General features: G+C 46.5%; 3 protein-coding genes across 5 annotated transcripts in view; all 3 read right to left on the reverse strand.

Moving 5' to 3' along the window:
• COL9A3 (collagen type IX alpha 3 chain) overlaps window positions 1–8,846 on the reverse strand; it is a 33,450-nt gene extending 24,604 nt beyond the window's left edge. Inside the window, 7 exon segments of the mRNA XM_068207926.1 lie at window positions 1,999–2,052; window positions 2,309–2,380; window positions 2,974–3,009; window positions 7,313–7,390; window positions 8,538–8,660; window positions 8,662–8,781; window positions 8,784–8,846. Coding sequence (XP_068064027.1) covers window positions 1,999–2,052; window positions 2,309–2,380; window positions 2,974–3,009; window positions 7,313–7,390; window positions 8,538–8,660; window positions 8,662–8,781; window positions 8,784–8,831 — 531 coding nt within the window. The 5' untranslated portion in view covers window positions 8,832–8,846.
• Window positions 8,847–10,646: 1,800 nt separating this feature from the next.
• On the reverse strand, window positions 10,647–21,351 carry OGFR (opioid growth factor receptor). 3 transcript variants are annotated; one of them, XM_068207928.1, is made up of 9 exons: window positions 21,121–21,351; window positions 19,270–19,323; window positions 17,403–17,447; window positions 16,662–16,724; window positions 16,293–16,377; window positions 15,864–15,942; window positions 15,342–15,408; window positions 14,915–15,063; window positions 10,647–14,105 (listed from the first exon to the last, which is right to left on the reverse strand). In XM_068207928.1, exons 1-9 carry the CDS (start codon window positions 21,334–21,336, stop codon window positions 12,728–12,730), a joined length of 2,136 nt encoding a protein of 711 aa, XP_068064029.1. In that variant the 5' UTR covers window positions 21,337–21,351; the 3' UTR covers window positions 10,647–12,727. The 3 variants fall into 3 exon arrangements, with proteins under 3 accessions (XP_068064029.1, XP_068064028.1, XP_068064030.1); XM_068207927.1 differs by having other exon boundaries at window positions 20,970–21,263; XM_068207929.1 differs by lacking the exon at window positions 19,270–19,323.
• A 1,371-nt stretch (window positions 21,352–22,722) lies between these two features.
• On the reverse strand, window positions 22,723–27,749 carry MRGBP (MRG domain binding protein). Its single transcript, XM_068207930.1, has 5 exons — window positions 27,389–27,749; window positions 26,323–26,444; window positions 25,687–25,768; window positions 25,102–25,179; window positions 22,723–24,079 (listed from the first exon to the last, which is right to left on the reverse strand). The coding sequence occupies exons 1-5, from the start codon at window positions 27,609–27,611 to the stop codon at window positions 23,889–23,891; spliced, it is 696 nt and encodes a 231-aa protein (XP_068064031.1). The 5' UTR covers window positions 27,612–27,749; the 3' UTR covers window positions 22,723–23,888.
• Window positions 27,750–27,958: the final 209 nt, after the last annotated feature.

A 27,958-nucleotide genomic window follows, 5' to 3' on the forward strand; every position in this document is an offset into this window, starting at 1 on the left:
TAAATAGAAGTGAATAATTATGTTTTCCTTATTGCTTTCATTGGAAAGCAACAAACTTCAAAATGGCCTTCGAGAACTTTCCAATGAAGGACACCAGTGTCTAACATGGAGATCAAGACCCAGCTCAACCCCAGCTAAAAATAAAGGGGTTTTAAAATTGAAAAAAACAAGTTGACTTGATCTAATCAGTCTTTAAGCAGAAGCAGGAGAAAAGCTAATGGATGCAGGAGATATTTAAGATAAAAACATTTTCGGAAATGTTTGGCAATAAATTACTACTGGAAACTGGCTTCCATGAGCCCACTTCCCTATGCTAAATAGCTTTACTCTCAGACACTCCAGTTCAAAAAATTAAGCTTATTTAGAAGAAATCAGAGTGTTAAGCATGAATTCAAACCCACAGCAATAAGTAAACATCTTATTTCAGTGAGTCCTGCAAGACTGAGATATATTCTACAAGACAGGGAGAAAAAAAAGCTGGGCTAACAATGCTGTCCATTTAGAGTGCTAAAGCTTTCTGAGGGCTTCCCTTTCCCCAGGTTTTTATCAGACCAATTAAAACAATTTCCCAGATGGACCACTGACCTTGAAAAGCTCCCATAAATGATGAGGGGTCCCAGGTCTGCCCCGTGCTGCCAGACTGAGTTACAAGAAATGGGAGAGCCCAGCAAACCCGAGCATGCAGCGAGGGCAGCTCTGTCTGGGGCTCCTGCCCGGCAGCCAGAGAGGAATTTCTGTGCCCAAAAATTATCTGCTCAATTACCCTGCAAGGCAGGAGCTGTGTGCTAAGGTGGGCATGGGCAAGCACTGCCACCCAGCCCAAAACAGGGCACAGAACTGCTCACAGCCTTCCACGGGTGGTCCTGAGCTTTCCTACTTTAAAAATCAGGGATCTGTTCCCAGATGTTGCTGGGCTCTTGCTACAGAATGTCTGAGAGTGGCCAGGATTTTGCAGGCCTGGATCTCTGGGGAGAAAGATGGGCACAAGGGACAGAAAAGGAGTGGTGGTGGTGGGCAGAGGCTTGGGGCTGTGACCAGGATGTTTGGGTCCTGCCACTCAACTTTGCCAGTGGCCACACAAACTTTGCCTGTCACATGGCAAAGGAAGAAGAGCATATCACAAATACATGGTTGTACTGCTCATCCCCTTAAATAACTCACAGATTTTTTTAGATCTGAGTAAGTCCTTGGGCCAACAAGTGGATTATTGAGATATACCCAACAGGTTACAAAATTCCAGCCCATCACTGCAGCCCTGAGTCCAAGAGGCCAGCAAGCCAGCTGTGGACACAAGCCTTATATTGCCATCTGGGAGACAGGAGAATAGCCATGCTGCAGCACAATCTGTGCTGAGTGGCTCATTAATGATTATTCCTTAATGTCACAGGGAGGCCTAAGAGGGGGTGATGACTGCGGCTGATCTGGAGGACATCTGCATCATCTCTGGCAGTTGTTTCTCTGTCCCCGTGGTGCCCCTCAGCAGAGCTAGAATATGCAGAAAACACAAAAAGCTCTTATTTCTTGCTAGGCTGGCTGGGGAGCACTATGTCAACTAATAATGCAACCATATGGACAGTTCCAGAAATAATAAAAGGCAAAAGTTCAAACAATTAATACACAGTAGCATTAATTATAAACAGCACAGATCTGCCAACTCAGACTGCAAGTAAAGGCCAAAACAACTTCACTTTGATAAACTTCACCATTGAGTCTGTTGACTGCTTCAAGAAACATTTTGGTTACTTGAAATATCCCCAGTACAGCCACCACTGAGGCAACCCCAAGCAGGTTCAAAGCCATGTGAAAGAAAGGTGGAGTTCATGTCCTGCCTAATGAAAAGCCACCTGGGGCTGCATTTCAAGGGTCCAAGTATTCTGCAAGGGTTTACATCAGAACCAACACTTGAGTATCACCAATTTACAGCAGAATGTGAAAATCATCCCTACCATCAGTGACAATGGCCATTTAAAGGGACTCAGGATCTAATGAGGTACTCACACGGTCTCCTGGAGGCCCATTGGGGCCAGGTGGGCCATCAGTTCCTGTTAAACCCTGTAAAAAAAAGGCCAAAAGATCAACAGAGTGCCATCCTGTCAGCTACACATCTCAAAATTGTTCTCATATTCCTTAATTCAGCCTAGAGCTGCTTCTCCTTCAATTTCTCCTGATATGCAAGACACAGATGTAGGTCCAGGGCTCCCATTCCTTCTCCAGTAGGCACAGAGAAGGTTGGTGAGACACACCAGGAAAACACTCCTGCCTGAGAGAAAGGTTTAAAAAGCCTGAGAGAAGGTGACACAATACTCACATCCACTCCAGGCAGGCCAGGCAATCCAGCTTCACCTGCAGCTCCAGGCTTCCCTGGTGCACCTTTTGGCCCCTACATGAGGTAAACAGTCAATTATTATAATAAAATAACAGGAGAAACCTGGCAAGGATGCAAGGATGGAAGCTCACTTGTTGATGTGTTAATCTTACACCATGCAACATGGGAGAATCCCATGAAGAGAGGTGAATCTTGCTATGAATCCATATCCAAATCCTAAATTTCAGTGCTTTGGCTCATTCCCACGTGCTCACAAGCTGTTCTTAGTAGAGGCAGGAAGGGATGCAGTAAGTGGCCAAGGCAAAGGGCACAGTTTTGAGCACCCCTGTCAGGCTAAGGGGCTGGAGCAGGCTCAGGGCAATGCCAAAAACAACCATGTCATGTGGCTTGGTGCCACGACACCTGTCACCATACAGGTGATGTACAAGCTTTATCTCACTTATCTCATTCATGAATTTAACTTTCATTCTATTTCACTGATAGCAATGAGGCAGGAGAATGTGTTTGTCCCCTGGGGCAGTGCTGAGCATCCCCACTCCTGGGAATTCTGTGGCAGATGAAGAGGAAAGTGAGGCTGGGAGTGCCAGCTCGTGTCCTGTGTCCTCTTGAAAGGATGGACAAGTCTATACCAAGCAGGAAATACTTACTGGTGGGCCTGGCAAACCAGGAGGGCCTGGCTCTCCCTAGAGGAAAGGGAAGAAAGGGTTAGTGCTGAACCGTTGTTGACTTTTTCCAACAAGGCTGTTCCCAAGTGCACTCAAACCTCTCCTCATGCCCACGCCAAGATTTAACTGGCTCAGCCTCATGAGCTGATGCTCTAAACCCCTGCTACCCCCTAAGCAGGATGAGCCTGGATAGCCTTCTCCTACATCTACAGTAACAGGTTTGGGGAAATCCACATCCCCAGCCTCCCAGAGAGAGCCACTGCTCCTGAACCGTGCCCCCAGAACTTTCAACTTCTTCCAGACATAGTTAGAATTTATTTGCACTTGGGATTTGGCTGCAAGTGGGGCAGAGAGGAAGCTGGATGGGTGTCACAGCTTCCAAACATCTTCCTGGTGAAACAGAGGGATACAGGGATAAACTCCAGCTTTCCAGGGCACAGTATGGAGCTGCGGGACTGCCAGGAGCTGGGGATTACCACAAAGTGAAGAATGAACAAATTGTCTACAATGATTTTCTTCATATGACTAAACTTGGACAGGGAAAGCAAACAAGCACAGCCCCCAACTGATTCCCACCTAATCCAATTGCACAGTCTGGATTAAACACAATTTTCATACAATATTTCAAAAGCACTCGATTTATTCTCTATTGTAATAAAAAGAAACTTTTAAGAACAGCATTAAAGGTGTTTGTGAGACAACATTTTGGAAGTCTTTAATCACTTCTTCCAGCTCAGCCAGCTGTAATGCCATTCATAAGTCTGTGTGTGGACTCCAGACAAAAATTTGTATTTTATTGTTAGGCCCCAAAAGAAGCAAACATTTGTGAACAGCAGGAGCTTGACTGGAGCTTGGTTTCCAACCCATCCCACAGAAAAACACTTTGTGTCCCAGTCCAGAGCTTACCCTGCCCTCTTGGCTTTAGGGTAAGTGCACTGAATATTGTGAGAGGTACTGTGGGTGAGCAGATGGGAAGGGGCAACCCTGGAAGGAGAAAATCACTGTGGAAGAAGCGTGGTTATTAACAGAGCAAGGCTGGAAATAACATCATCCCACCATGGGGCTGGTAATTAGGAGGCAGGAGGTGTGTGCAGGGCTGTGGCATTTGCAGCATGTTTCTATATTTACTGGGAAGGCTATGGGCAAATCCCTCCAGCCTGGAGCTGCTCAGGATTTATGTCCTGCACCACTGACCGACCAGAGGGTCCCTGAACAGAGGCAGCTTTATGCTCTGACTTGCTGAAGCAACTCCTTCAGTAGCCTTTGCCCACAGCTTTTCCATAAATAGTTATCATAGCACGGCTGGGGAATGAAAGGAAATGAAAGGAGCAGTTCTTTGGAAATGAAAAGGCAGCTGGAAATGGCTGTAGGGGTGGTTTGCTCCTGGGATTGCCAGCCCCTTGCATTTTTCCTTGCCTCTGTGGTGGGAATCTGCACATGGAGGTCACAGCACCAGCAAAAGCTGCTGGGGACCACCTCAAACCTTGATCCTGCCGTGGTGGACCCCTGCAGGACTCTGCAGGAGCACCAGAACTTCAGAGAGCTGATTCCAAAGCCCAATCAGGGTATGTACCCCCAGTGCCAGGTCACAGGGAATTAGAGCAAGGGCTGTCAGCAAAAGGAAATGCTCTCCTGGTGCTATGTGAGAGAGCTATGTGGAAGTTTACTCTTTCTCAGCAAGTCAAGCCAGGAGACAGAAAGCAGGGAGGAAAAAAAAAAAAAAAAAAAAAAAAGCAGCTTGATTTTTGAAAAGTGACAATTGCTTATTAGCAATTTAGGGAATTACATCTCCAGAAATAATTCACAGGAACTTGTCACTAGTTCTTTCCATCAAAACATGCTGTTTCTAGTCTTGGGAGAGAGAGATTTTGCTTGTTACTGGGTATGAAACTAGAAGCTTGTTAAAGGCTTTAATTATAAAATATTTCAGAGGGACTTAATGTTGCAGCTCCCCCTGAAAGGCAGGGATGAAAGCTGGACCTTTGAGAAATTGTGCTGATGGAGTTCATCCAAGGAGATATCCTGAATAATTCAGCTGCATGCTCTGCACCTCTCAGTGCTCACAGCTGATGGTAAGAGACTGCTGAACACCTCAGCAGCACTCACCCAGCTCAAAGACATCCAGCAGCACTTCCACACCACTTTCATCCTGTCACGATGACCAGGCTGGATTGGCTTATGGAGTTCAGGAATACAGTGCAGAAAATTTTCAATTGCAATTTAAAAAAACAGTCTCAGCACAAAAAGAAAAATAAAATAATGGCTTCAATCTGCAGTGGCATAATTGATACTGCCACTGAGGATTCACATGACCCTCCCCATGCAGCGCTAGGAAAATGTAGAGCAGTGCTGAATTTTCATACCAACCTTTTTTTGGAGTGTACTGACACAAAAAGGGCAGCTCGTAAGCAGGGAGGCTGTGTGACTGCTCAACACCAGCCACAGCCCAGCATCTCCTCCTGTGCAATTCCTGAAAGGACTCAATTTCCTGTTGAAGAGCAGGAGCCATCCTGGAGCCTGCCCCTGGACAGCCAGACCATCTCACCTGAACAGGGCACCCGACATCCTCTATCCATATGAGGGATGGGCTTCAAGTCTGTTCAAATTAGAGACTTATTTGTGTGTAGCCAAAACTCCAGACTGAAGTTGGGACTGCAAGACTTTGCACCTTAAACACTTCACTCAGCCACTTGATTTATTAGGACTAAGTTCTTCACATTAATTAGATGTTGTTATTTGAACTTGTCCCACGGGGAACCTTCCAAAGATTTTAGTTGTGGATAAAGGGGTGTAGGTCCACATGACTGACACCTCCCTGGGCTCCTGTTTCCAAGAGCAATCAGAAGCCATGCTGGTGCTGTTCCAGAATTAAATATCCTGTAGAAAGCAGGAATGGAACAACTATGGGGTTTCTTTCCCATTTCCCTTCTGCAGAAGTTGAAACTTGGAAGTCTGAAGGGCTTCATCCTTCCCAAACTCTTCTTTTTGCTTCCAGAGTGGATCACAGCCTTTCCCAAAGCATGCTGGCCACAGCAATGCCCTGCTGCAGGGACTCCACTGCTGCCAATGGCAACCAGTGCCCTTTGCCCTCTTCTGAGGTGTCCCCTGAAGCCTTTTGTGACACCACAAAAAACAGTTGGAAGCTGCCGAGGTGCCAGCTCTGAACATCTCTCTCTGAACCACAAAACCAGAGGGAGATTCCCAGGAATAGAGACTCCTTTAGCCAAAAGAACACTCAGAGGGAGCAGCTGGAAATCAATGAGGTTCTCTCTTCAGCCCAGCCTGGCTCAGGGAGCTGCAGGGAAAGCTCCCCACTGCAGGCACAAACACTCCTTGTTCACCGTGTACCAGGGAACTCATACTTTTTTTTTTAACCTCCTTATTCAAAAGAAAATGACCTGTGTGGAATGAATAGATTTTTTCAAGGTTGCTTAAGGGCCCAATTCCAATAAATGTACTTCAGAGGAGTTTTAAAAACCCCTGCACTATTCCATAGGCAGCTCAGAGAGACAAGAGCTGCTCAAACTGGAAATTGAAGCAGGAACCAGACTTTTGCATTTGATGTGGTCTTGCTGAAGGTCCATCAGATGCTCATTTTATCCACTGCCAACTACAGGACACAATTCAATCCTTATCCAACAGACGCACAGAAGCAATATTTTTCATTTCTATGGAAACACCAATTAAAAGTAACAGAGCAAGATTTTCTCCTCCATGAAGTCCTGGGTTATGTATTCTCCCTCTGCAGGAGGTGTAAGGAGCTGACTGCTGAAACAAGGGCTCTTCATTTTATTTATCTTTTGGGCCACTACAAACTCATGTCTGGCAACACGAGAGCCAGATCCTGACACATCACGTGCCAAAGTGAGGGATAACCATGATGACAATATTGAAATAAAATTAATAAGACAAAAGCAGTGCCCAGTGCTGCGTATTTGAGTCTCTTGTAGCCTCTGTAGAAATGCAGATGCTCTGAAGCAGCCCATAAATCTGTCTTTGAACAGCTGAACGTGCACTGACCCCACAAACATTTTACCCCTGCACTCAACCTTGCACAAAAAGAGAAATATTCTACTTTGCAAGCAGGGTCACAAATCCCTGAGCTCTCCCTGGGGACAGGAGATTGATCCTGCAAAGAACCCGCTCAGCACCTCCACTGGCTGGTCAGCCTCCTGCAGAACGAGGACAGTGATTTTCCAGGTCCATCCCCCAGGGATGTCCAGAGGCTGCGGATCTGGAGAGCAAGAGCAGCTGCTCTGCCCACGGGCTCTGCCCCTGCCCCACCCCTGGCCCGAGCCAGCCCCTGCCCTGTGCCACTCACATCGATGCCGTCCTTGCCAGATGGTCCAGGGGGTCCTTGTGGTCCAGGAGGGCCTTGGGGTCCAATTCTTGGAAGGGACTGGGGAAAAGTGAGAGACAAGAGCTTGTTCTTCCATCAGAAGGAAAACATGGGCTAGATCAGAAATCAATGGCCAAGTCCTTAAGAGCTGAACCCTAAATCTGCACCCCCTGCCAGCCTGGGTGGGCTCAGAGTTGCTCCAGAGCAATGCAAGGCTCTTTGGAAAACCCCTTTGACTAAGCACATCTCCAGCTCCTTTTACTGGTGGCCTATACTGGGAATGCAAACTGGACACTGGGCAGCAAAGGGGTTTTGTTGTATAGGAAATTGTTCTGACTACAGGCACATTTTGGGTTGGGCAGAGGAGGAAATGCAAAGCCCATGGAAAAGGTGCCAAGTGCTTGGTAGAGATAATTGATTTATAGCCCCAGTCTGATGGGGTGATGGCAAAGCCAGGCAGACACCAATGAAGACAGGAGGAGAAAGGGAAAGTCTCCTCTCTGAGCAGGGTGCCACTAGAAAATCTGGGATTTTGGAAAGGTCTGAGGTGGGGGGAAGGAGAGAAAGGTCCGATAAATGACTTCTGTATGGAGAGGGCTCCAGAGAGCAACTTACTGTAGCTTCAGGGAACAAAGGTTTCATTGTAGAAGCAGCTCTGCTCACAGCAGAGTTCTGAATTGCCAAGCCAGGTTGTGAAAATTCCTCACTAACAATGAAAAACTCACTGAGGAGTCACTTCCCCAGACAATAATAATATTAACACCAGACAGGGAAGTTTAATACAGCTTCATGTCTCAAATGAGCAAGGTTTATACATGCTGTAAGTGTAAAATTTGAAAATTGATTAAGGGAATGAGTAAGAAATACTGATTCAGATAAAGACACAGATCAGATCAGATTCACTAGAAATCTATTACTTCATTGTAAAAGCAAACTGTTTCCCTTGCATCAACAAATCTTCCCTTTCCAAGGCTTTCCCTCTCATAATTGCAGTCCTGAATGGGAAAACATCGCTTCTACAGAAACAGAAAGCAGCAGTTTTTACACCTACCCACACAGGTACAAACCCAGGCACACATTTGCAATGAACTTTAGAATAATAACCTGCCTATTGCCACGTTTCACCCCACAGGTACAACACAAAGATCACTCTTTTTCACCCATACAGGTTTTTCCTGGAGCATGAGACACAAATGAGGTTTCTCACCTGAGCTGATGCTGTGGCCAAGAGCTGACACAGGGAGAGGAGCCCAAGAGCAGAGATTCCAGCCATGGTGCCCAGGCTCTGCCTCTCTCCCTTTCCTCCGGGGCGGACAAACCCTTTCTCCTCCAGGGTCCAGCAGATCCCTCCTCCTCCTCCTGGCTCTCAGCTTACAGAGCAGACACTCCTCGCCTCCAGATAAACCTGTGGCTCCAGCTGGAGCAAGGCGAGAGGGGCTGAGCTTGGAGGAGAGGAGGTGGGAGAAGGAGGGGGAGCAGCAGGCAGCAGAGCGGCTCTCATTCATGCCCTGCTGGGCAGCCCCAGCCTCCTGCTCCAGGAGCCTGTGGAAGGGCTGGACTGGGAGATGGGACACAGGAGCAAAACTGGGTTCCTCCAGCTGCAAATACAAAGCTGTTCCTTAGGTCTCACCCAGGACATTTCCCAAAACCCATCACCACCTCTGTGCTGGAGAGGTAAAAAGCAACACAAGGTGAGTTTTTCAGTGCCTGAGGCCACTTAACTCCAGCAGGGGCATTACTGTAACAGTGCACGATGGCTACAGAGAAATGCACTTACTGCTTAGTGAGGGCTTTGGTAGCTCTGGAAGTTGTTCACATCTGCTTTCAGGGGGTTTTTTTAGGGTGGTCTGAAGAGCACTGATTCCTTGAGAAGAGATGAATGCTGGTCAGAAAACAGACAGTCACAAACAGATAAAAGGAGGAAAATTCTCAAAGGCACAAAAAAGTATTTGAAATACTGCGAGGAAGGAAGAGGAGGACAGTTCCCTGCCTGGTGATCCCAAATGGCAATAGATTAATGAAGATGCATCTCCTGCAATGGGTTTCACTATTCCCTTTACTGATTAAAGGCAATTTCATCCAAAGCAGGGCTTGGAAGTGGAGAGGAACAGTGGCCAGATTCCTCAGGGCTGAAATGACAGAACTCATCTGGTTAGGAACAGAAGAGGAAAAGTGGAAAATCAAAGCTTAGGACTGAAATACCCGATTTCAGCTTGGCATCTTTGCAACAGGAGGCTTGTAGGAGCACACAGTGTTTGTGTGTCCAGCTCCCCAGCAGCCAGTATTCCTAGAGCTTTGGCAGAGGGATAAAGGACTCAGATTTACCAAGCTCCCACAATTTTCTGTGGAACGGGCAGCTGGGGACAGAAAGGGAATGTGTGCCTCTAAATCTTCTGATGGCTTCAGAGTAACTGGAATCCTTTATTAGACACCCCAAACCCCGAAGAGGGAGAGCAGCTTTGCACAGCTTGTGCCTCCTCCACACTGAGGCCAACTGGTGGCTGGAGGGAAGGCAAAGGAGACCTAAATTCCTCAGGCACATCTTGTCCAGAGCAAGCCAGGGCTTGGGGGGCTGCAGCAGGTGGAGCCTGCCCATGACCAGCACAGGAAGGGCCCTGGCAGTGTTCACCTTCAAGACCATCCCACAGACCAAAAGGATTTCCAGTAACCCTCTCATCCCACACCCAAAGGCAGCACAGCTGAGGGGACACAGTGACTTAGAGGAAATCCTACCACAAATTCAGCCCCGATCTTGTGTCCTGAGGGGAAAAAACCCTGAACTGGAGCTCCCACAGCCAGGCTGGGCAGGAGCCCCAGGGGATGCTCCAAGCAGAGTCCTGGTTTGCTCTGCAGAGCACCACAACAGCTGTGGGAGAAGAGCTGCAAAAGCAATACAAAACATTCTGAAACAAGCAGACACCCCAACCCTGGAAGTGTTCAAAGCCAGGCTGGATGGGGCTTTGAGCAACCTGGTCCAGTGGAAGGTGTCCCTGCCCTTGGTAGGGAAGGTTGGACCAAGATAAACTTTGAGGTCCCTTCCAACCCAAACCATTTAGCAATTCTATGATTTCCAAGAACATCATTAAACAAACAGCATAGGGGGATCTTTTCCTCCAAAACATTCACTGGGCACATTTTAGAGGTGGAGGAAGACTGGGCATCACCTCTAGAAGGAAGAAACAGCAGGTGTGTGCCATGGTGAGCCCAGCAGAGCACCCACTTGCTGGGGGAAACCAAGCAACAGCTCCAGGGGGGTGGGTAAATACATGGTCATAGCCTACCCTCAAAGATGAAAAAATATAAATGGAAACTGATATGCATTAAAGTCATGCTTTAATAGGGGAATTAACATAACAGACTTTGTGATACAGCTCTGAGTGCTGGGAAACACCTTGTGAACTCACCACACACACCTACAGCCAAAAGTAAACCTGGTAGGAGAGGGAAGGGGTTGGTTTGAGCACTCACTCCAGGCTAGGGATCAGAGTGAAATCCCATTAAACACAAAACCAAAACAAGATATAGGATCTATGCCCCAACTGAGCACATATTCACAATGAAAACTTCATTAAATAAGAAAATTACTATAAATCTGTACAAAAGCCACAATTAACAATTCTTAGGAATCTGTTAGGAAAGAATTCTCACTCAACATCTTCAAGTATTTCTATCGGTAGTTAAGTGTATTCTTATTGGCTATTTACCTCCATCTGTTCTTAAGAAGAAAGAAGTCTTTTAAAAACATTAAAGCCTTTTTTCAGTACGTGTGTGACCACAAACATCAGATGTTAGGCTAGCAGACTTTTATTCCCACACACATATGTGGCATGCTGGACCAGAACCTACATCTGGGAAGGCAAATCACTCCTCAAATTCCTTGAAAGATAAAGCTGTAGCAGAGAGGAAAAACACTGACATTGCACAAGCTGCTGCATCTGCTCTCTGGCCATTTCCTACACAAACCAAACAGCACCAAAAAACCTCAAAACCAACCAAAACAACCTGAGCAAACAGCAAGTCCAGACCTTCAGGCCGTTGAAAACAATTTCCTCTGCTTCATGAAACAGATCCTCTGTTGTAAATTTTTAGGAGTGAAGGTGCTAAACTGTTTTAATGCTCCCTCAGACCCGGAGGAATATTGTCTAAGTGTGGCAGAAGAGCTGCCAGGGAGGTCAGGAACACTGAGGCAGGCAAAGAGCTGGCAAGGTCTGAAAGTAAACTCTTGAGGGCTGGAAATAAACGAACCAGACAAGCGTAGCCTCTCCAATTAACGTTTCAATTAACTGCCCCACAAAGCCCAGTGGTTTCCAGACATGCTGCACTGGAACATGCCCTGGCTGTCTGACATTAAAGGCAAAAGAACCCTGCCCTAAGTAGGAAACAGGTTGGATCTGACACATCAAACCTCATGCCATGGGCCTGCAGGAAAGAGCCCCCCCAGGCCACTGCAAATTACCAGCAAAGGCTGAAAAAAAATGCACTGGGAAATATTTGTGCTGCTTTGGCAGCTGGGGAATGAGGGCCTCTGAAACAGTCATGGACAAAAAAATCTGTGGAAGACTGTAAATTGTTGGAAAACATGGGGAAGAGCAGCTCTAAACAGTTTTATGCAAAACCTGGAGATTTTTCTCTTAGAAACCAGTAGGCAATTTGTAGTCTTAACTCTAACAAGAACTACAAACCAATCTCTGTGGGGATAAAGAGAAATAATTACTCAGCACTTTGCACCTCAGAAAACAGAATCTCTACACAAAGGTTCATACTGGTCAGAGACACATTTTGGCTACAGATTTTATCCCAGTCTAGAGCCAAACCTACTTTCCTTATAGGAGGAGAGGCAACTACACTGACATCATGTGAAATCCATATATTCATCTCTTTTAGAGAAACAGCACTTTTGCCAGGAAAAAAACTCCTGGGAAGGTACAGCCTTTCACAATAACAAACAGAAGTTACACAGTAGTAGAAAGGCCTGGCAAATTAGGTCATGCTGTCTTACATTAAAAATCATGTCTTTAATAAATACTTAGGTAATTCAAACAAGGTGACAGATCAGTTTTCCTATTCTCTTTCAGTAGGGACATAACCAGAATCAAAGCAAAGTGCAAAAATCCCCGTTGCTCCAAGATAGCCCTGAACATCAGATAAAACCCAGGAACAGGACACAGCCTGTCCGTGGAGATGAGTAAATAAAGTTTTCCTCTTTAGGGTAACCAAGAGCTGGATCTCAGTGAGTTTACAAGGGATGATTAAAAAATCATGGAAGAGTGAAAAGTGAGACAGGGGCCAGCTGGATCTCCCAAAGGAAGTTTATTCAGTTCTCCAAGCCACCAAAGCTGGCTCCCAGCAGACAGGGCAGTGCCATCTCCGCTGGCTCGGGTGCTCGCTGTGCTGCTCTCACTCTGCTGCTCCCAGCTCTCCTCCAGGCTCTGCTCCATTCTCAGAGCCTTCACCTTTTTCTGGTGGGACCTCAGCACTGTTTTCTTCAGGACAAGTGGGTATTACGCTCTGCTCATGACTCTCTGGAGCTTGACTCTCTGGAGCTTGCTTCTTGTCTGTGTCTTCTGCTTGCCCTTCTTCACCTGCCTCTTCCTGCTGTCCTACCCCATCTAGTTCACTTTTACCTCCCAAGATTTTGCTGTTGTAGTGGTGCTGATCATCCCCTGCTGAGTCTTGATCTCCACTTGACTTCCAGCCATCCTTGATTGGAGCAGTGCAGCCAGTCCTGGGGGGCCTGGAAGCAGCCAGGGGTGTCACAGCCCCACCATCTGCATCACCACCACCACCCCCACTCTCACTTGGCACTTCCACAGCTGCATTTTTCTCACTGACACTTTCTTTTCCAGCCTCACCGTTAGCAGCAGATGGATTTGCCTTGGCACCAGAAGCTGAGGGCCCCATGCTCAGGTTTATGGCCAAGTTGACTTGTTTGCCTCTCAATGTTCTTTTATCAACTTTCCTGCGTTTCACAGCTGCATCCGTGGCTGCCGGCTCTTTGGTGCTTGAATCATCTTCCTTCAGTGCTTCCTGATTCTCTTCTGCCTGGGAGCCTGGGTCTGAGGAGGGGATCTCTGCATCAATTGCACACTCTCCCAGATTATGGGAAATGTTTTCAATATCGGCGGAGTTTTTCAATGATCCATCCCCTTCAGCATCTGCCGAACTTGCATTCAGTTTTCTCTTCTTGCTCTCCTTTGTGCAGTCATTCTCTGCAGTGCCCTGCCCTTCTTCAACCTCACTTTTTAAATCCTTTTCTTCCAGCTGGGCAAATGAAGCTTCTTTCTCCTCTTCATCATCTCCTACCTTCAAAACACATTTGCTTATCTTCTCCTTTACATGTTCATCACTCATTTCAGGCTGCAACTCTGCAGCATCTCCAGCTTTCTGTTCCACCTCTGAAGACTGGTTCTGATCCTTCTCCACAGGATCACCATATTCCTGGCACGGAGTGTCCTGTTTATCCTCAGGCCTTTGGTGCAGCTGTGGCTTGGCAGAGCGGGGTCTGTACCTTCGGAGTTTGTCACGAGGCCCCCACACGAAGCTGCTCTGAGGTTTGAAGTGTTGCCAAGCGTAGTGGATGAGTTCCCTCCTCTTTTCTTTGCTTCTGACAGTGAACAGGAAGTAATCCAAGGCACTTCTCTTGACATTTGGTAATGTCTCCTCCACAAGAGTTTCTGTAAGGAAAAACTTCACCAAGTGCACTTGATAGTCTTCATATCCCATCTCCCCCAGGCACTTCAGGATGCGAGTAATCCTCAAATTGTTGTGGCTGAACCTGAAGGAAACAGATAAGCAAAGCTGTCAAGGGAAAGTCTTACAAGTCCCTGTGAACCTCTGGGACATCTGCAAAATGTTTGATCATTTACTGACTGTGAACCATTAAAGACTATTTGACAATGCAAATGGGAGCACAGGTGGGCTTACTTTTAAGGCATCCACTGCTGCTGTTTGCCTTCAGCAGCTCCTTCCTAACCCTCCCTGGACTGATAGGATTCATCATCTCAGCTGCTGGGAAAGGTTCTGGCTTTCTGAATCAGCCACCAGTAGGTAAGAACCACCATGTTGGGGCAGATGACACAAGTCCTGTCCCTGACAGAGACCCTGCAGGGTAAGCCTGTAGTGTTGAGAATACAGGCATGAAAGGATGCTGCCAAAACCTCAGGACTCAAGCTAGACACAGCTGGTTTTTCATTTTTTATTTTAATACTTGATGGACTTCAAGTTGTTTTTTCTTATGTGATTAAGCTCACTCCTTTCAAGAGGTTAGTATCACCAGGAAGGGTTGTAACTTACTCCACAAAACCTGCAATAATATAAAACCATCCCATTTGCAGAGCACTTTTCACACAAGGACTCACAGCATTTTACACACATTAAGGGTGCTTCATAAACAATCAGGGAACCATATGGAAAGGCTTCTATTTTGTAGCTTAACAGAATAAAAGTTAAAAATACTTCCACTAGATAAGATTTATCAACAAAAGTCTCCATTCCTCAATGGCTGGGGATTTCCTAGGCTTAGACTTTTTTTCCCCTTCAAAGTGCGTGGCTGCAGTAAATGCTCAACAGCATCAACACAATCACCTGTTCAAGTTTTCAAATCGTTCACGCCAATTCTCTGCTCTCTCAAGCTCTCCAGTTTCTTCGTTGACCAGGTTGATTCCATAAAATCCCAGCATGAGCTTGTAAGCACGTATAAACCTGTCCATAACTTCCTTGGACCTCCTAAAGGCCTGAAAGCAAGACACAGCAATTGGAAAAAAATGCAACTCCCTAATTACCTGCACCAGATTAAGTGGCACCTGAATTCTAAAAAGAGTTGATTGTATCACTAAGCATTTCATTTGCTGGCACAAGACAGGCAAATGCTTCACTGTGAGCTCTGTGCACACTAAAAACCCAGGGAAACAATGGAAAAAGCCACTAGACTTCAAATATAAGGTATTTAGGGGAAATCCTAACATGCTTCAGATCTCAAAGAAAAAAAGAGACAAAACCTTAAAATAAATACCTGGATTTCTTGACAGGTGAGTGGCCTGGCACGCCAGTTCATCCCATGTTCACGTAAAGGGAACAGCCTGAAGAGAAAAGAATTTTCAGGCCAGATGAGCAAAGGTGACATCCAACCCAGGGTACCCAACTTGATGAAACCAAAAAAGATCCCAAAATTTGTGGCATCACAGGCAGCTCCTGGAGAACTCCCATCCTTATGGACACAGAAGTAGTTTTCTAGTATAAAACCCCTCCCATAAAATCCTTGTCCTCATCACTAACAAAAAACTTTGCTTATGTGGATCTCTCTCCTTGCTTAAACTTTGTGCCTCAAGACCACAAATGACTGAGATCTATTGCCATAGCTGCACTGGAAATCTGTGTTTTCAGGAGTTCTAGTGCTTTGCTTCCTGAGGAGTGCAATTTAATGAACTAAAGTAATTCTGGGCCTTGTGTGAAGCTGAAATCAGGAACACAGATCCACCTGACACTTAAAAAGAGGCACAACTAGAGAGGCACTGTGTTCATGCAAACAATTTACCACTGTATGTAGGAATGGTTTTCTTCCAGTGTTTCATACTTGTCCCCCCAAGATGAAAGCAGAGTTTCAATATGCACACCTGCAAGGAAAAGGAAAAGGTCAGGCAAGAAGTGACAAATTAAAATTAAAGTTAGTCCGTCAGTGACTCTACACAGCTCACTATCCTAACCCAGATATTTACACACAGGCGTTAGCTTCTCCAACAAGACAACCAGCCAGAAAAAAAATCTTTGCTTCCTACCACCAGAATATTAAGAAAAATACAATAGGAATATTTAAAAATGGAAGTCCTTGCTGGGTTTTTATTGGTTTGGGTGGTGGTTTTGGTTGATTGTTTGGTTTGGTTTCTTATTGTCTCACACGGATGAAACTACTCTTTCATCAACCAGCTGCAGCAGATGGCATCAAGCAGCCACGCAAGGCACTCACCGTGGGGTACAAAAGCAATCTCATTTTTGTAAAAGCTTAAGTTCCACATCTCTTCATCCTCCTCATTCGCTGTTTCTTTCAAATCCTGGAGACAAGAAAAAGAAATGAACAAGCAGCAACCCTTTAAAAGGCAATACTTCTCCTTGCTTTCCCTCACATTCCCTACACATTTCAAGCTAAAACCTCAAAACGTGCTTTGGAAAGTAGCAGCTTTTTTCTGATGCACCCACATGCACATCATCCCTTCCCCCTCACAAATGAATCCTCAGAAGGTGCTGAGCCTGTAAAGCAAAGGCAAAAAGGTGCTCCCAAATCTAGCAAGTGTTCCTGCAGGCAGAAGTGGGGAGGAGCAGCCCCAGGAGCACGTACTGGGTAATGGTTTCTGTATCTCTGCAGGTCTCTCGCCGCAGTCCAGTTGCGCCTCCCGCTGCACTGGAGAGAAGAGACAGAGCAGAGATTCAGCATAAAATCACCTTCTGCAAAATAAAACAACATAATGACTGAATTCAGCACCTCATACAGGTTCCCCTGCAAGTCCTCTGCACTCCCAGCACCCCCAAAACCAACCAGACTGCTGCTGTAGTCATGTCTCTGCACTCCTGAAGACAAATTTAAACCAAGAGAAGATAACACCCTCTCCTGTAGCCAAAATACTTCTTTTTCCTTCTCATCTTATTAATCAAGGTTTTTGTGTTTTATATATATCTTTTATCCCACTTGGGTTTGCCAATGGAAAAGATCAGAACAAGCTGGAGATCTCAAATACAAAAATGTGATTGTGTTTCCTTAACTCAAAGGAAGTCTTTTAAAACAAGACATGTCTCTGGGCTGCTATAAACCCGAGTGAAGACAGAGGCTAGACTTTAAAATTGTAGAATTTAGGATGCAGAAATATCCCTTGAATTCAAGATTCTCATTCCCTGCAGACCTTGCTGAAATAACAGTTTTCTTCATCTTTGCTTTATGCTCAAGATCAGCCTTGCTGATTTAGACAGTGGATAGCACCAGAGCCACATGGTCACATTAGATATTTATTTTATTGGACTTCTCTTCCAATCATAATCATTATTACCCATCTTTCCATGTAACCAAATTTTATGCCAAGCCTACCTGAAAACCCCTCCAAGACAGCAGTGAGGAATTTGAGCTTTGATCCTGCAAATAAAAAGCACTTAGTTGGAACATTTTGAAACCAAACTTCACTAAGAAAATAAAAAATATATACAAAATGAGAATACCAACAGCAGTGACTCACAGGATCCCTATTAGTTGCCAAGTGACAGATTTACCTAGTTACAGCTGAATTCACTGTATTTTATGCATAATTCAAATTGCTACAGAGAAAAACCTGCAGTGTCATATGAATAGGTACCAAGTTCTCATCACAGATGTGCTACATTCATTCCAAGTGTCACATTTAGACAGAACTCACAAAGAACAGCTTTTTTCCCCCTCTGAACTACATCATGGAAATAGAAGTTTCAAGTATGCCTTAAAGAGCATTTTAACTGAAATATATACATATGTATTTATACATTTGATTACCTCAGTGAAAAGGGATTTTGTTACATTTTACAAGCAACAGACAGGTTTACTCTTGCTGAGTGTGGAACCATCTTATCGCAAACCATGAGAGGATTTTACAGTGTTCTGTGAATTGAGAACCACCAAAAGGAACAAGATTGCTCATGAGCAGAGGGCATGCAAAGCACAGCACAGCCAGAGGGTTCAATGCCAGCTCACAGAGAGAACAGGGAAGTTGGGAAATGGGGATAAGATGTGCAGAGTCTTGCAAAACAAGCATTAAATGAAATTTAGAAGAAAGAAGCAGCAAAAACTCCCCAAAGTTACCTCATAACCTCATTTGGTATTTCTTAACATCACATGCACAGAGAAAAATGAAACCACTTTCTAACAATCACTGATTACTAGTTCATTAATTATTAAGGCAGGAATTGGTCTACATTTGTAAGACCTTGATGTTGAAGTCACCCATTCAGTTGCCCTGATGACAGTTACATGGTATTAATGACAATTTTGTTCCCAATTGCCAAATAATCCCAGAAATTCTTTACATTTAAGGCTCTAAAGTAACATCCTTGAACACAGTCAGGTGGGACATGAGAACAGCAGACTGGGTCCCACTTAGAAAGAGAACTGGTTTGCTGAAGAGTCATTGCAGGTACAGAGACAGATGCAATGCCATGGTGTAAGAGGCTGTAAAAAGCTTGTCCAGAAGGAAGTCAGATCCAGGGAAAAGGCAGCCTTGAGCACAGCAATCCAGAGAACAAGATGGGGAAGCAAAGAGAGCAAAACTCAGCTTTGCTCCTCCAAGAAGGTGTTTTTCCTGGGTCTCTACAAACTTCCAACTTAAGGCCTTTCTTTCGAGGTAAGAAACACAAACTGAACAGCAAGGCTGAAACCTCCCTGTAGAAATCCAACACCTTTTTGTCTCACAGCTAAACTGAGTGGGTTTCACGCTCCAAACCTGCATCACACCAGGCAGAATGTGCATTGCTGTGGGAAAGGCAAGGGAAGCAGAGAACATAACCAGGAGAGGGTGACAGAAAAAGGATCTGGCTGAGAAACCAGCTGGAAAGCTGCTGTAACCAAAGGGGATGTGCATTGTAAACAAGGCATGGGAATAAGAAAGGTAAGAGTCCAGAAGAAAGATCGAAACCTTTTGTTGATGCAGATTTAGGAGAAGACATGACCGTGGGGTTTGTTATTAAAACAGCTGATTGTGAACTCCAGGTATTACAGCACGCTCAGAGGGAACTGCTTAAAATGAACACAACCCCCAAAGTTTTCAAAGCTCACTCATAGAAGCTGAGGGCACTGAAACACAAAAGAGCTGGAAAGACACACCTGCAGGAACTTCAGGCCGTGAACACTCACAGAGACACAGTGAAATGCAAAGAGAAGCAGAATTTTGTTTTGAAAGCGCATAGTGAAAATAACAATAAAAAACTCTAACCTCAGTACCAAAGAAAGACATTATCTCCTTCAGGCATAAAGAAAACCATCCAGGCTGAGGGGAGAAGAATAAGAATTAGTGTAAAATAAGCAGAAGTAGGAACAAGTTTGGGGAACTGATCTGCGCCTACGACAGGCTGCAAAGGCATAAATGGCTAGCAGAAGATTTACTGCTTCTTTGTGCATTCATTCTCAGTGCCCTTACAATTTTTTGGGCACTGCCAGAGAGAGGTGACTACACATTCATCACTGAAGGAAGAGCTCCTATTTAAAAATGCAGAATAATATTCCAGGGCTGTCTCAGAGACAACAACATTCTCCTCAGTAAGGCAAAGCTGGGAAAGTCCACTCAGTGGAGTGAAAAAATGATCCTTGCTTTTACAGATGTCACCATCCAGAGTTGCTCTAAGGAAAAAAAAGAACCTGAAGAACAAACACATTCTAACAGAATAATGGGAATGTTCTGGAGTTATTAAAGTTTGTGAAGTCCAGCCACGTACAGAAGAAAAGTTGATAGGGTGCACTCAAACAGTGCAAAAAACATCAAAGGAAATCTCTGCCTCTTCCCTTCAGAATTCCACCCAAAATACCTTTGGCCTTTCCCAGATCTATGTGCACAGATAATTTACTGTTCCTTCAAAAGTGGTTATTTTTATTTTAATGCTTATTAAGCAGAAAAAAAAGGAAGTTTAATATTAAGCTCTTTTTAAAGTATATTCACTAGAAAGCTTTATCTGCCTTTTATATTCTAAAGATAAGGATGAGAGGATGAACTGCAGAAATGAAACTCGAAGTGAAGGAATGGTTTCTTTCCCAGAAAGGGGAGGAGTTAAAGGACTGTAGTGTGTTTTGCCTGGCATAGGAAGTACTGAAAAGGAAAAAGTTGTATTTACCAAAGCATTACTGGAGAAGAAACTGACACCCATTATCAAACTGAAAACCACTGATGCTGTAACAGAAACCTTAGATAAGACTAACAAATTAATTTTATTTAAAATAAATATTAAGGCACCAGACACAAGTGCTTGTGTTTTGCAGCACTTGCTCAAAACTGCACACGTACCTCTAGTTTTTAAAGCACACCATTTTTTGGTTGTCAAAGTTGCTCTACACACGCTCCCTAAGAAATAAAACACGTCTACGAGAAATCAAGAGCTACAGCTCATTTTTAAAACTGAGCAGATGTTATGCAATGGATTTTTACTGATGGCATGAAAGAGCCTAGGGAAGGCCACTCATAGAAAGCTGAAGATACCAACCAAAAACTTAAAAGAGCATCAATGCCATAACGTCAAACCCAGCAGCCATCAGCAGGGGTGAACAGGCAGGTGCCACACACAGCCTGTATTTATGGGATAAAGTATCCACATCATAGGAACGGCGGGGAAGAACAAATTAAAATCACATTGCCCAGCTCGCGGCAATGCAATGGATCCTGAGGAGTCACGAAGTGGCAGCATCCCTGTAAGCTCCGCTCCTCCAGGGGGATTTGCTTCCACAGGACAAGGACAAATGCCGTGCTGAGGATCCGCCGAGGGCCACGGAGCCTCCCCCGGCCCCGAGCTCGCCGCTCCGCTGCCGAGCGGCGGCTCCGCCCGGGGAACGGGGACGGAAGGGTGGGGAAGGGGCTCGGGAGGGAAGGGGTCCCCTCACGCCGTCCCGCCCCGCAGGCTCGCTCTGTCCCCGTGCCCCCACACGCACCTGGCCGTGCCGCCAGCCCCAGGCCCGGCCCTGCCCCGGCTGCTCTCCCGCATCCTCCGGCTCCTCGGCCGCCGCCTCCGCCTCGCCTCCGCCGCCATCCTCCTCCTCGCCGTCCTCCTCCTCCTCCTCCCCCTCCCAGGTGGAGTCGTACTTCCAGAGGTTCGCCTCGTCCTCCGCCTCGTCCTCCTCCGCCCTGGCCGTGAACCAGGCCGCCATGGGAAGGTGAAGGGAAAGGGAAAGCGAAAGGGACCGGGATGTGGCGGCGGGACCGCCCGCCCGCGCGCACAAAGCCCGGGCACGTGTGGGGGGGGCCGGGGGACGGAAGCGCGGCCACGCCACGCCCCCTTCCTGCGCCGCCGCGCCCCATTGGCCGCCGCCCGCGCGGGCCCTGCGCCCGCCCGCACCGCGCCCGGGGCGGCCGGCAGCGCCCGCGGGCCCCGGACGGGAAAAGGGATCAAGGACGGCATTCCCGGCCTCGGACTCCGGGAAAAGGGATCAAGAACGGCATTCCCGGCCTCGGACGGGAAAAGGGATCAAGAACGGCATTCCCGGCCCCGGACTCCGGGAAAAGGGATCAAGAACGGCATTCCCGGCCCCGGACTCCGGGAAAAGGGATCAAGGACGGCATTCCCGGCCCCGGACGGGAAAAGGGATCAAGAACGGCATTCCCGGCCCCGGACGGGAAAAGGGATCAAGGACGGCATTCCCGGCCTCGGACTCCGGGAAAAGGGATCAAGAACGGCATTCCCGGCCCCGGACTCCGGGAAAAGGGATCAAGAACGGCATTCCCGGCCTCGGACGGGCAAAGGGATCAAGAACGGCATTCCCGGCCTCGGACGGGAGCGGGGATCAAAGAACGGCATTCCTGGCCTCATACGGGAACGGGGATCAAGAACGGCATTCCCGGCCTCGGACGGGAACGGGGATCAAGAACGGCATTCCCGGCCCCAGACAGGAACGGGGATCAAGAACGGCATTCCCGGCCCCAGACAGGAACGGGGATCAAGAACGCAATTCCCGGCCTCGGACGGGAACGGGGATCGAGAATGGCATTCCCGGCCTCGGACTTCGGGAACAGGGATCAAGAACGGCATTCCCGGCCTCGGACGGGCAAAGGGATCAAGAACAGCATTCCCAGCCTCGGACTCCGGGAAAAGGGATCAAGAACGGCATTCCCGGCCTCAGACTCCGGGAAAAGGGATCAAGAACGGCATTCCCGGCCTCGGACTCCGGGAAGAGGGATCAAGAACGGCATTCCCGGCCTTGGACGGGAACGGGGATCAAGAACGGCATTCCCTGCCTCGCATATCAACAGGGATCAAAGAATGGCATTCCCAAAAAGCCAGCACTCTGAAAGCCAATGGGGGCAACAAGCAAAGTGTTTACATTTGCCATATTCAACTTCACATCCAAACAATTCCTAAAAAATCGGCGTTGCTGGATTGACCGTGAAATCCCCAAGTGGACTTACCTTGCTACAAGGTTGGTGCTGAGTGGTTGCACCAGTGTGCACTATTGCCGACATATTTCTGCTTCAAGCTATAGAAACATTTCACTGGTAGAGCAAAAATTTTTGATTAGAATCCCATGGATGAGAAGGATTTGCCGACAGGGACGAGAGACTTGAGTTCCAAAATCTGCACTTTATGGCCAAAATCTATGTAGATTTTAACAAAGCAACCAACACTTTAATGCTATATTACTTTTAAAATAAGTTGGGCGAGATTTTAATCAAGTCACACAACAACTGCCATTTAGTAAAATAAAAACAAGTCAAATTTATTATTTGTATAAAACAAGAGAAGCAAATTAGGCACACAAGAACTTGGCTATGTACCTAGAATAAAACCAAAAAATGAGAAGACTCCTAGTGCCTCGCCCTGAAGGCAATACTGAGAGATCAAGAAATAATTCTTCTTTTTATTAACTGATTGTTAATATAGTGAAACAATTTCAGTACCATTTCAGCCTGCTTCATTCACCATTTAACAGGTGTGTGTTGACCACAATCCATCTTTCGACAACACAAAAATAGAAACTTCATCAAATCGCAACGTTCTAGCATATAAAAGATAAACATTACAATGTCAGCAAGATTCTTCAGTTGTAGAACAAAACGAACATTTTGGAAAACCAATTCCATTCACACCTACTAAAACTGCTTTAAAAAAATAAATAATTAAGTACAAACCCCACTGTCATACACTACTGTATTACAAATGGATGAAGCAACACCTCCACGTTCAGGCACAGCTCAGCTGATCCCTTATAAAACCACCTGCCATCACCAGATATTTTATTTAGGACACTCATTAATTATTTGAGCTAGGGGCTTTATAATTTTCATTTTACTTATGGTTGAAAAATGTTACATCAGAAAGGGTGAAATTAGGTTCCTCCAGCAAAGAGAGCAACAGAACACTTCAAATGCAGTGGTCATCTGCATTTAAAATAATTTTACCTTTACTGAACCAACGAATTGATACATTTGATACAAATGGAAGGGAAATGGCCAACCATTCCGACAGATGGTCTGTAAGAGTCACAGACAGCAACGGCAGAAAATGCAATCCCACACTTACAGAAATCACATCTGCTTTGATCGTCCAAGGCCCTGTGCCCCATGGGGCACTCTTTCCACGAGCTGTGCTGACTCAGAGTGTGTTGCTGGTTTGAAATGCAGCCCTGGCACTGTCACACCCACCCTCCCCACTGCCAGCTTTGTCCCCACACCCTGGGAAGGTGCCTCCTCGCTGCTGCCTAGAAACCCCCCCAGGAGAGACAAAGCCAATGTGCAGACTCCTCAAATACTGGCTCAGGTATCTTTTACTTCCTCTGAAAGTTTATGTAGCAACTGTGCTGCTCCTTGTTTTTCCTGCTCCCTCCTCCCATCCCAGAGTTTTTCACTGCTCCTCAGCTCTATGTCCTGCGTCGTTTGGCGGCGCTGGGACTCGAGGGGTTGCTGTTGGCATTTAGAACCTTCTCGGTGACTCTGTTGCGCTTCCTCTTATCAGACCCTTCTTTGGATCCAGGATCTGATGAAGTTTTCTCTTTCTCTTTGCTGCTTGGCTTTTCTGTTGTTTTTCCTAAACTTCCAGAGGGTGCAAAAACTGAAATAGGACCAAAGTAATGATTCCAGATCAGAGTCATACACATAGGCAAACAAGAGTGATATCAAACTTCTTTATATTCCATAAAACTTCCCAAAACAATTGACTCTCAGCATACTTGTCCATCATTTAAGTCTTACTTTCAGTTCTAAAGGAAAAGGCACATCTTGCTTTTATTATTTGCTGTAAAGACAGGCATGTATTTTGACAGGCTAAAAATCAAACTCATTAAGTGGAATTAAACAGCACTTAATATTAAAATACTTAAAAGGAACACTTACAGAAACACAGGACCAACCTATGGAATTTATAATCAACAGGAGTCATTACATTTGGTACCATAGATAATTTTAAAACTGAACACCCAAAAATTTAATATATTTTAAAATACATTTTAGATCTTTTATTACAGTCTTTAAACACCACTTATTCAGTGATATAAATATGATGAAATTATATAGTTAGCAGTTGGCTTGGTCTGTTAAGATAAATAGCAGGATCTCTACTGTTCACATTTGACTTGTTCTACAGCAAAGTGTTACGAAAACAAGCCTTTTATTTAAAAGCAGCAAGATAATAAGAATAAAATAAGCACTCTGCCCACCTTCCCATTTCAGCGCGCAATTTTACAATCTCTTTTGATTTATAGGCCCTATTTCCCACATGACTACAAAGTTCCCAATACAGAGCATTTAACTTCAAAAAAATCAGACTCAGCTTTCTTCCAGAGATTCTCAGATTCCTTCAGACTCCCAGGGGTTTGTCAAGTACATATTAAAGCAAAAAATCTCCAAAGCTATACAACTTTGTACAGATGAATTAGGAGCAAAGAAGAAATCTTTTCAATAAGCAGCTGCTTACTCTGTGCACTCTTATATTAGTCAAGTTCTTAGCGTGAGCACAGGCTAAGTCTGAGTACAAATCACACAGTACACTGCATTTGGATTTACATTTTAACATTAATTTCTCAATTACAGTTGGTTTTTAATCTCGTATCACACAGTAGAGAGTTACAAAATTACCTTCTTCAGGACCTGCATGTGTTTCCATCTCTTCTTTTAAAACTTCCTCTTTCACTTCTTCTTCCATCATTACTTTTCCTACAGAAAGGATTGTTAGCATTGGTTAGATGGCTTTAAAGAACCACGTGGACTTTTTCTGGATTAGTAGCCTCTGCATATTTGCATGTTTGCAAAAATTCCATGCAACGTTCAGCAGTAATTCAGTGCCAAGAAATTATTATTAAAACGAGAAAGTGAAATGCTAAATGGGCAAAACATATTGCAATGTCTTATCTGTGCTAAGATTTTACATTGAATTTTTAGCGTAAAGTTTAGTGTACCTCGTAATTGAGAGGCACTCCACTGAATTTTAAAACATCCCAAGAAGTCTTTTGGCAGGTGCTTGAATTTTCTAGTTCCTACTTTGTATAACACACACCAGCTAAATTTCAAAACCCAGCTCTCACTGCTCAACCTGAGATTTCTGTCAAACTGCTGTACATTTCTATTAGATTTGACAATACACCCTTTCTGGGGGGAGTTTTGTTAAAGATTCTGAGATGAGAATAAAGCAACCAAGAATCAGAGACTGCAATCACATCTCACCTTCTCTCACTTCTTGAATCATTTCATCAGGAAGAGCAAAATTCTTCTCTATATTAGGGAATGGAAGAATCTCGGATTCATGCTTCGAAAGAGAAGAAGGATCTCTGTGAGTGACTGGTAAAGACTTTAATTTGAATTTTGACATGCAATATCAAGTTCTATTTTACATGCAATTAGGAGCTAAATAATTTTTAATAAGACACTTCAGATGTTAGAGAATCAGGAGGCTTCTGATATCAAACTGATTACTGAGGTCAGGATACCTGAGATCACAACTCACGATCTTTTGAGATCATTTTTGGAACCCAAACATAGCAAGTTCTTATGTAAACAATGGTAACTTTCTCCTTTGACACTTATACATGTATATAAATATTTCTGGATCAGCATTTAGGCAACTTTAATAAACAAAGTCAGAACACGGTATCAAAAAAAGCCCAAAAAACCCTCACAAGCCACTGCAGGTTTTATTGTCTCCTACCTACTTTACTTTTATTCAGGGAAAACCCCATCAACTCACTGGAATGACACCTAATTCTAAGTACCATGAAAGGCACGACAGGCCCAGTGATTGTGGCCTGGCAAAACTTCTGAAATCCATGAAACCAAGTGGCAGCACCAACCCTTTATACTCACAAGAGCCTGCATATCATACATGGTGCTCAGATGGTCCCAGATCACTTTGGATGAGATCTGCCGTCCGATATTCTGGCTGAATTTATCCCGGATACAAATCATGTGGAAATGGCGATTCACACCTGGGGGAAGAACCCAGTGTAATTAACGCTGCTAACAGTTTTAGTTGTGATACTCAGAGATATACAGAAATTTATTTATTTACTTATGAATTATAAAACCCATGTTGTTACAGGGAATCCATGTATTACAGGAGAGGCAGCTGGCAGCTGGGCAGGCTGATCTTTCACCCTACACTGCAGGTGCTGTTCTCTAGGGAGCTGAGGGTGCCCCTGTGGGTAATTCTAACACAGGCAGAGCTTTTAGAGGGGCTGTGTGAGAAACATCACAAGAGATGTATAGGGAGTGCTGTGTCCAGTTCTGGGCTCCTGACTACAAGACAGACACAGAGCTCCTGGTGTGACTCCACTGACAGCAACAGAGAAAGAATTGGAGCATCCCTCTGACAATGAAAAGCAGAGAGAGCCGGGCCTGTTCAGTCTCCGAAGAGATGTCTAAGAGGGCACCTCAACAATGTTTATGAATATCAAAAGGGAGGTGCCAAGAGGATGGATCCAGGCTCTGCTCGGTGGTGCAGAGCAATAGGACATAATAGCGATGGGCAGAAACTGATGCACAGGAGGCTCCACCTCAATACGAGCAAGAACTTCTTTACTGCGAACACTGGAACACACTGCTCAGATAGCCTGTGGAGCCTCCCTCACTGGAGATATTCCCGAACGGCCCGGACACAATCCTGTGCCATGTGCTCTGCAATGACCCTGCCCAAGCAGGGACCCCGCGGTCCCTGCAGCATCACCCGCTCTGTGACGCTGTGGAAGCGCAGGGCAGCCGCTCACACGGCGGCTCAGGGGCCCGGCCGGGCCCGGCGCTCCCTCCCACAGGCCCCGCCGCAGCCCCGCGGCCCCGGCCCGGCTGCAGGGCGGGCGCGGGGGCCGCTGGAGCCGCCCGGCCCCGCTCCCAGGCCCGGCCCCCGCCGCTCCCGGAGGCCGCGGCCCGCGCTCACCTACGGGCTTGTGGCCCAGCATGGCGTGGAACAGGCACACCTCCACCTCCGGGCTCCACACCACCGCCGCTTCCTCCGCCGGCGCGCCGGGCTCCGGGCCGGCCGCCGCCGCCGCCGCCGCGGCTGCAACAGCGGCGGCGACCGCCGCGGCCGCCCCGGGCCCGGCCGCGGGCAGCGGCGGCTTCTCCACGGCGGCGGCCGAGCCGCCCTCCGCCTCGCTCATCCCCGCCGCGCCGCGCCCGCAGCGGCTCCTGCCGGCCGGGAGCCGGGCACGACCGCGCTGGGGCCGGGCCGGGGGCGGGGGAGCCTCGGCGGGGCCCCGCAGGTTCGGGGGCCTCCTCCGGACGGGGCCGCCCCGCGCTCGCCGCGCCAGAGGCGGGAGCTGAGCGCCGGCAGCCGAGCGCCGGCAGCCGGCCCGGAGCGACGGGCGAGGCCGCGGCTCTGCCCGGCAGGAGGCTCGTGGACTTCTGGGAACAGCGTTGCGGAGCTCGGGGAAGAGCTGGGGGAGCGTCTGGGGAAAGGCTTTACGGGCTTCTGGAAGTGCCTTACGGGGCTCTGGGAAGAGCCTAA

The sequence above is a fragment of the Anomalospiza imberbis genome, chromosome 17, assembly GCF_031753505.1.
Source record: "Anomalospiza imberbis isolate Cuckoo-Finch-1a 21T00152 chromosome 17, ASM3175350v1, whole genome shotgun sequence".
NCBI lineage: Eukaryota > Metazoa > Chordata > Aves > Passeriformes > Viduidae > Anomalospiza > Anomalospiza imberbis.

Coding starts and splice junctions, on each gene's coding strand:
- OGFR (XM_068207928.1), bottom strand. CDS start 21,336: ATGGGGCGCGGCGGCGCAGGAAGGGGGCGTGGCGTGGCCGCGCTTCCG. Junction 16,725..17,402: donor TGTCTTGGAGGGGTTTTCAG/GTAGGCTTGGCA, acceptor TCTTCTCTCCAG/TGCAGCGGGAGGCGCAACTG. Junction 15,064..15,341: donor TCACCTGTCAAGAAATCCAG/GTATTTATTTTA, acceptor TCTTGCTTTCAG/GCCTTTAGGAGGTCCAAGGA.
- MRGBP (XM_068207930.1), bottom strand. CDS start 27,611: ATGAGCGAGGCGGAGGGCGGCTCGGCCGCCGCCGTGGAGAAGCCGCCG. Junction 25,180..25,686: donor GATTCAAGAAGTGAGAGAAG/GTGAGATGTGAT, acceptor TCCTTTCTGTAG/GAAAAGTAATGATGGAAGAA. Junction 24,080..25,101: donor ACATGCAGGTCCTGAAGAAG/GTAATTTTGTAA, acceptor GTCCTATTTCAG/TTTTTGCACCCTCTGGAAGT.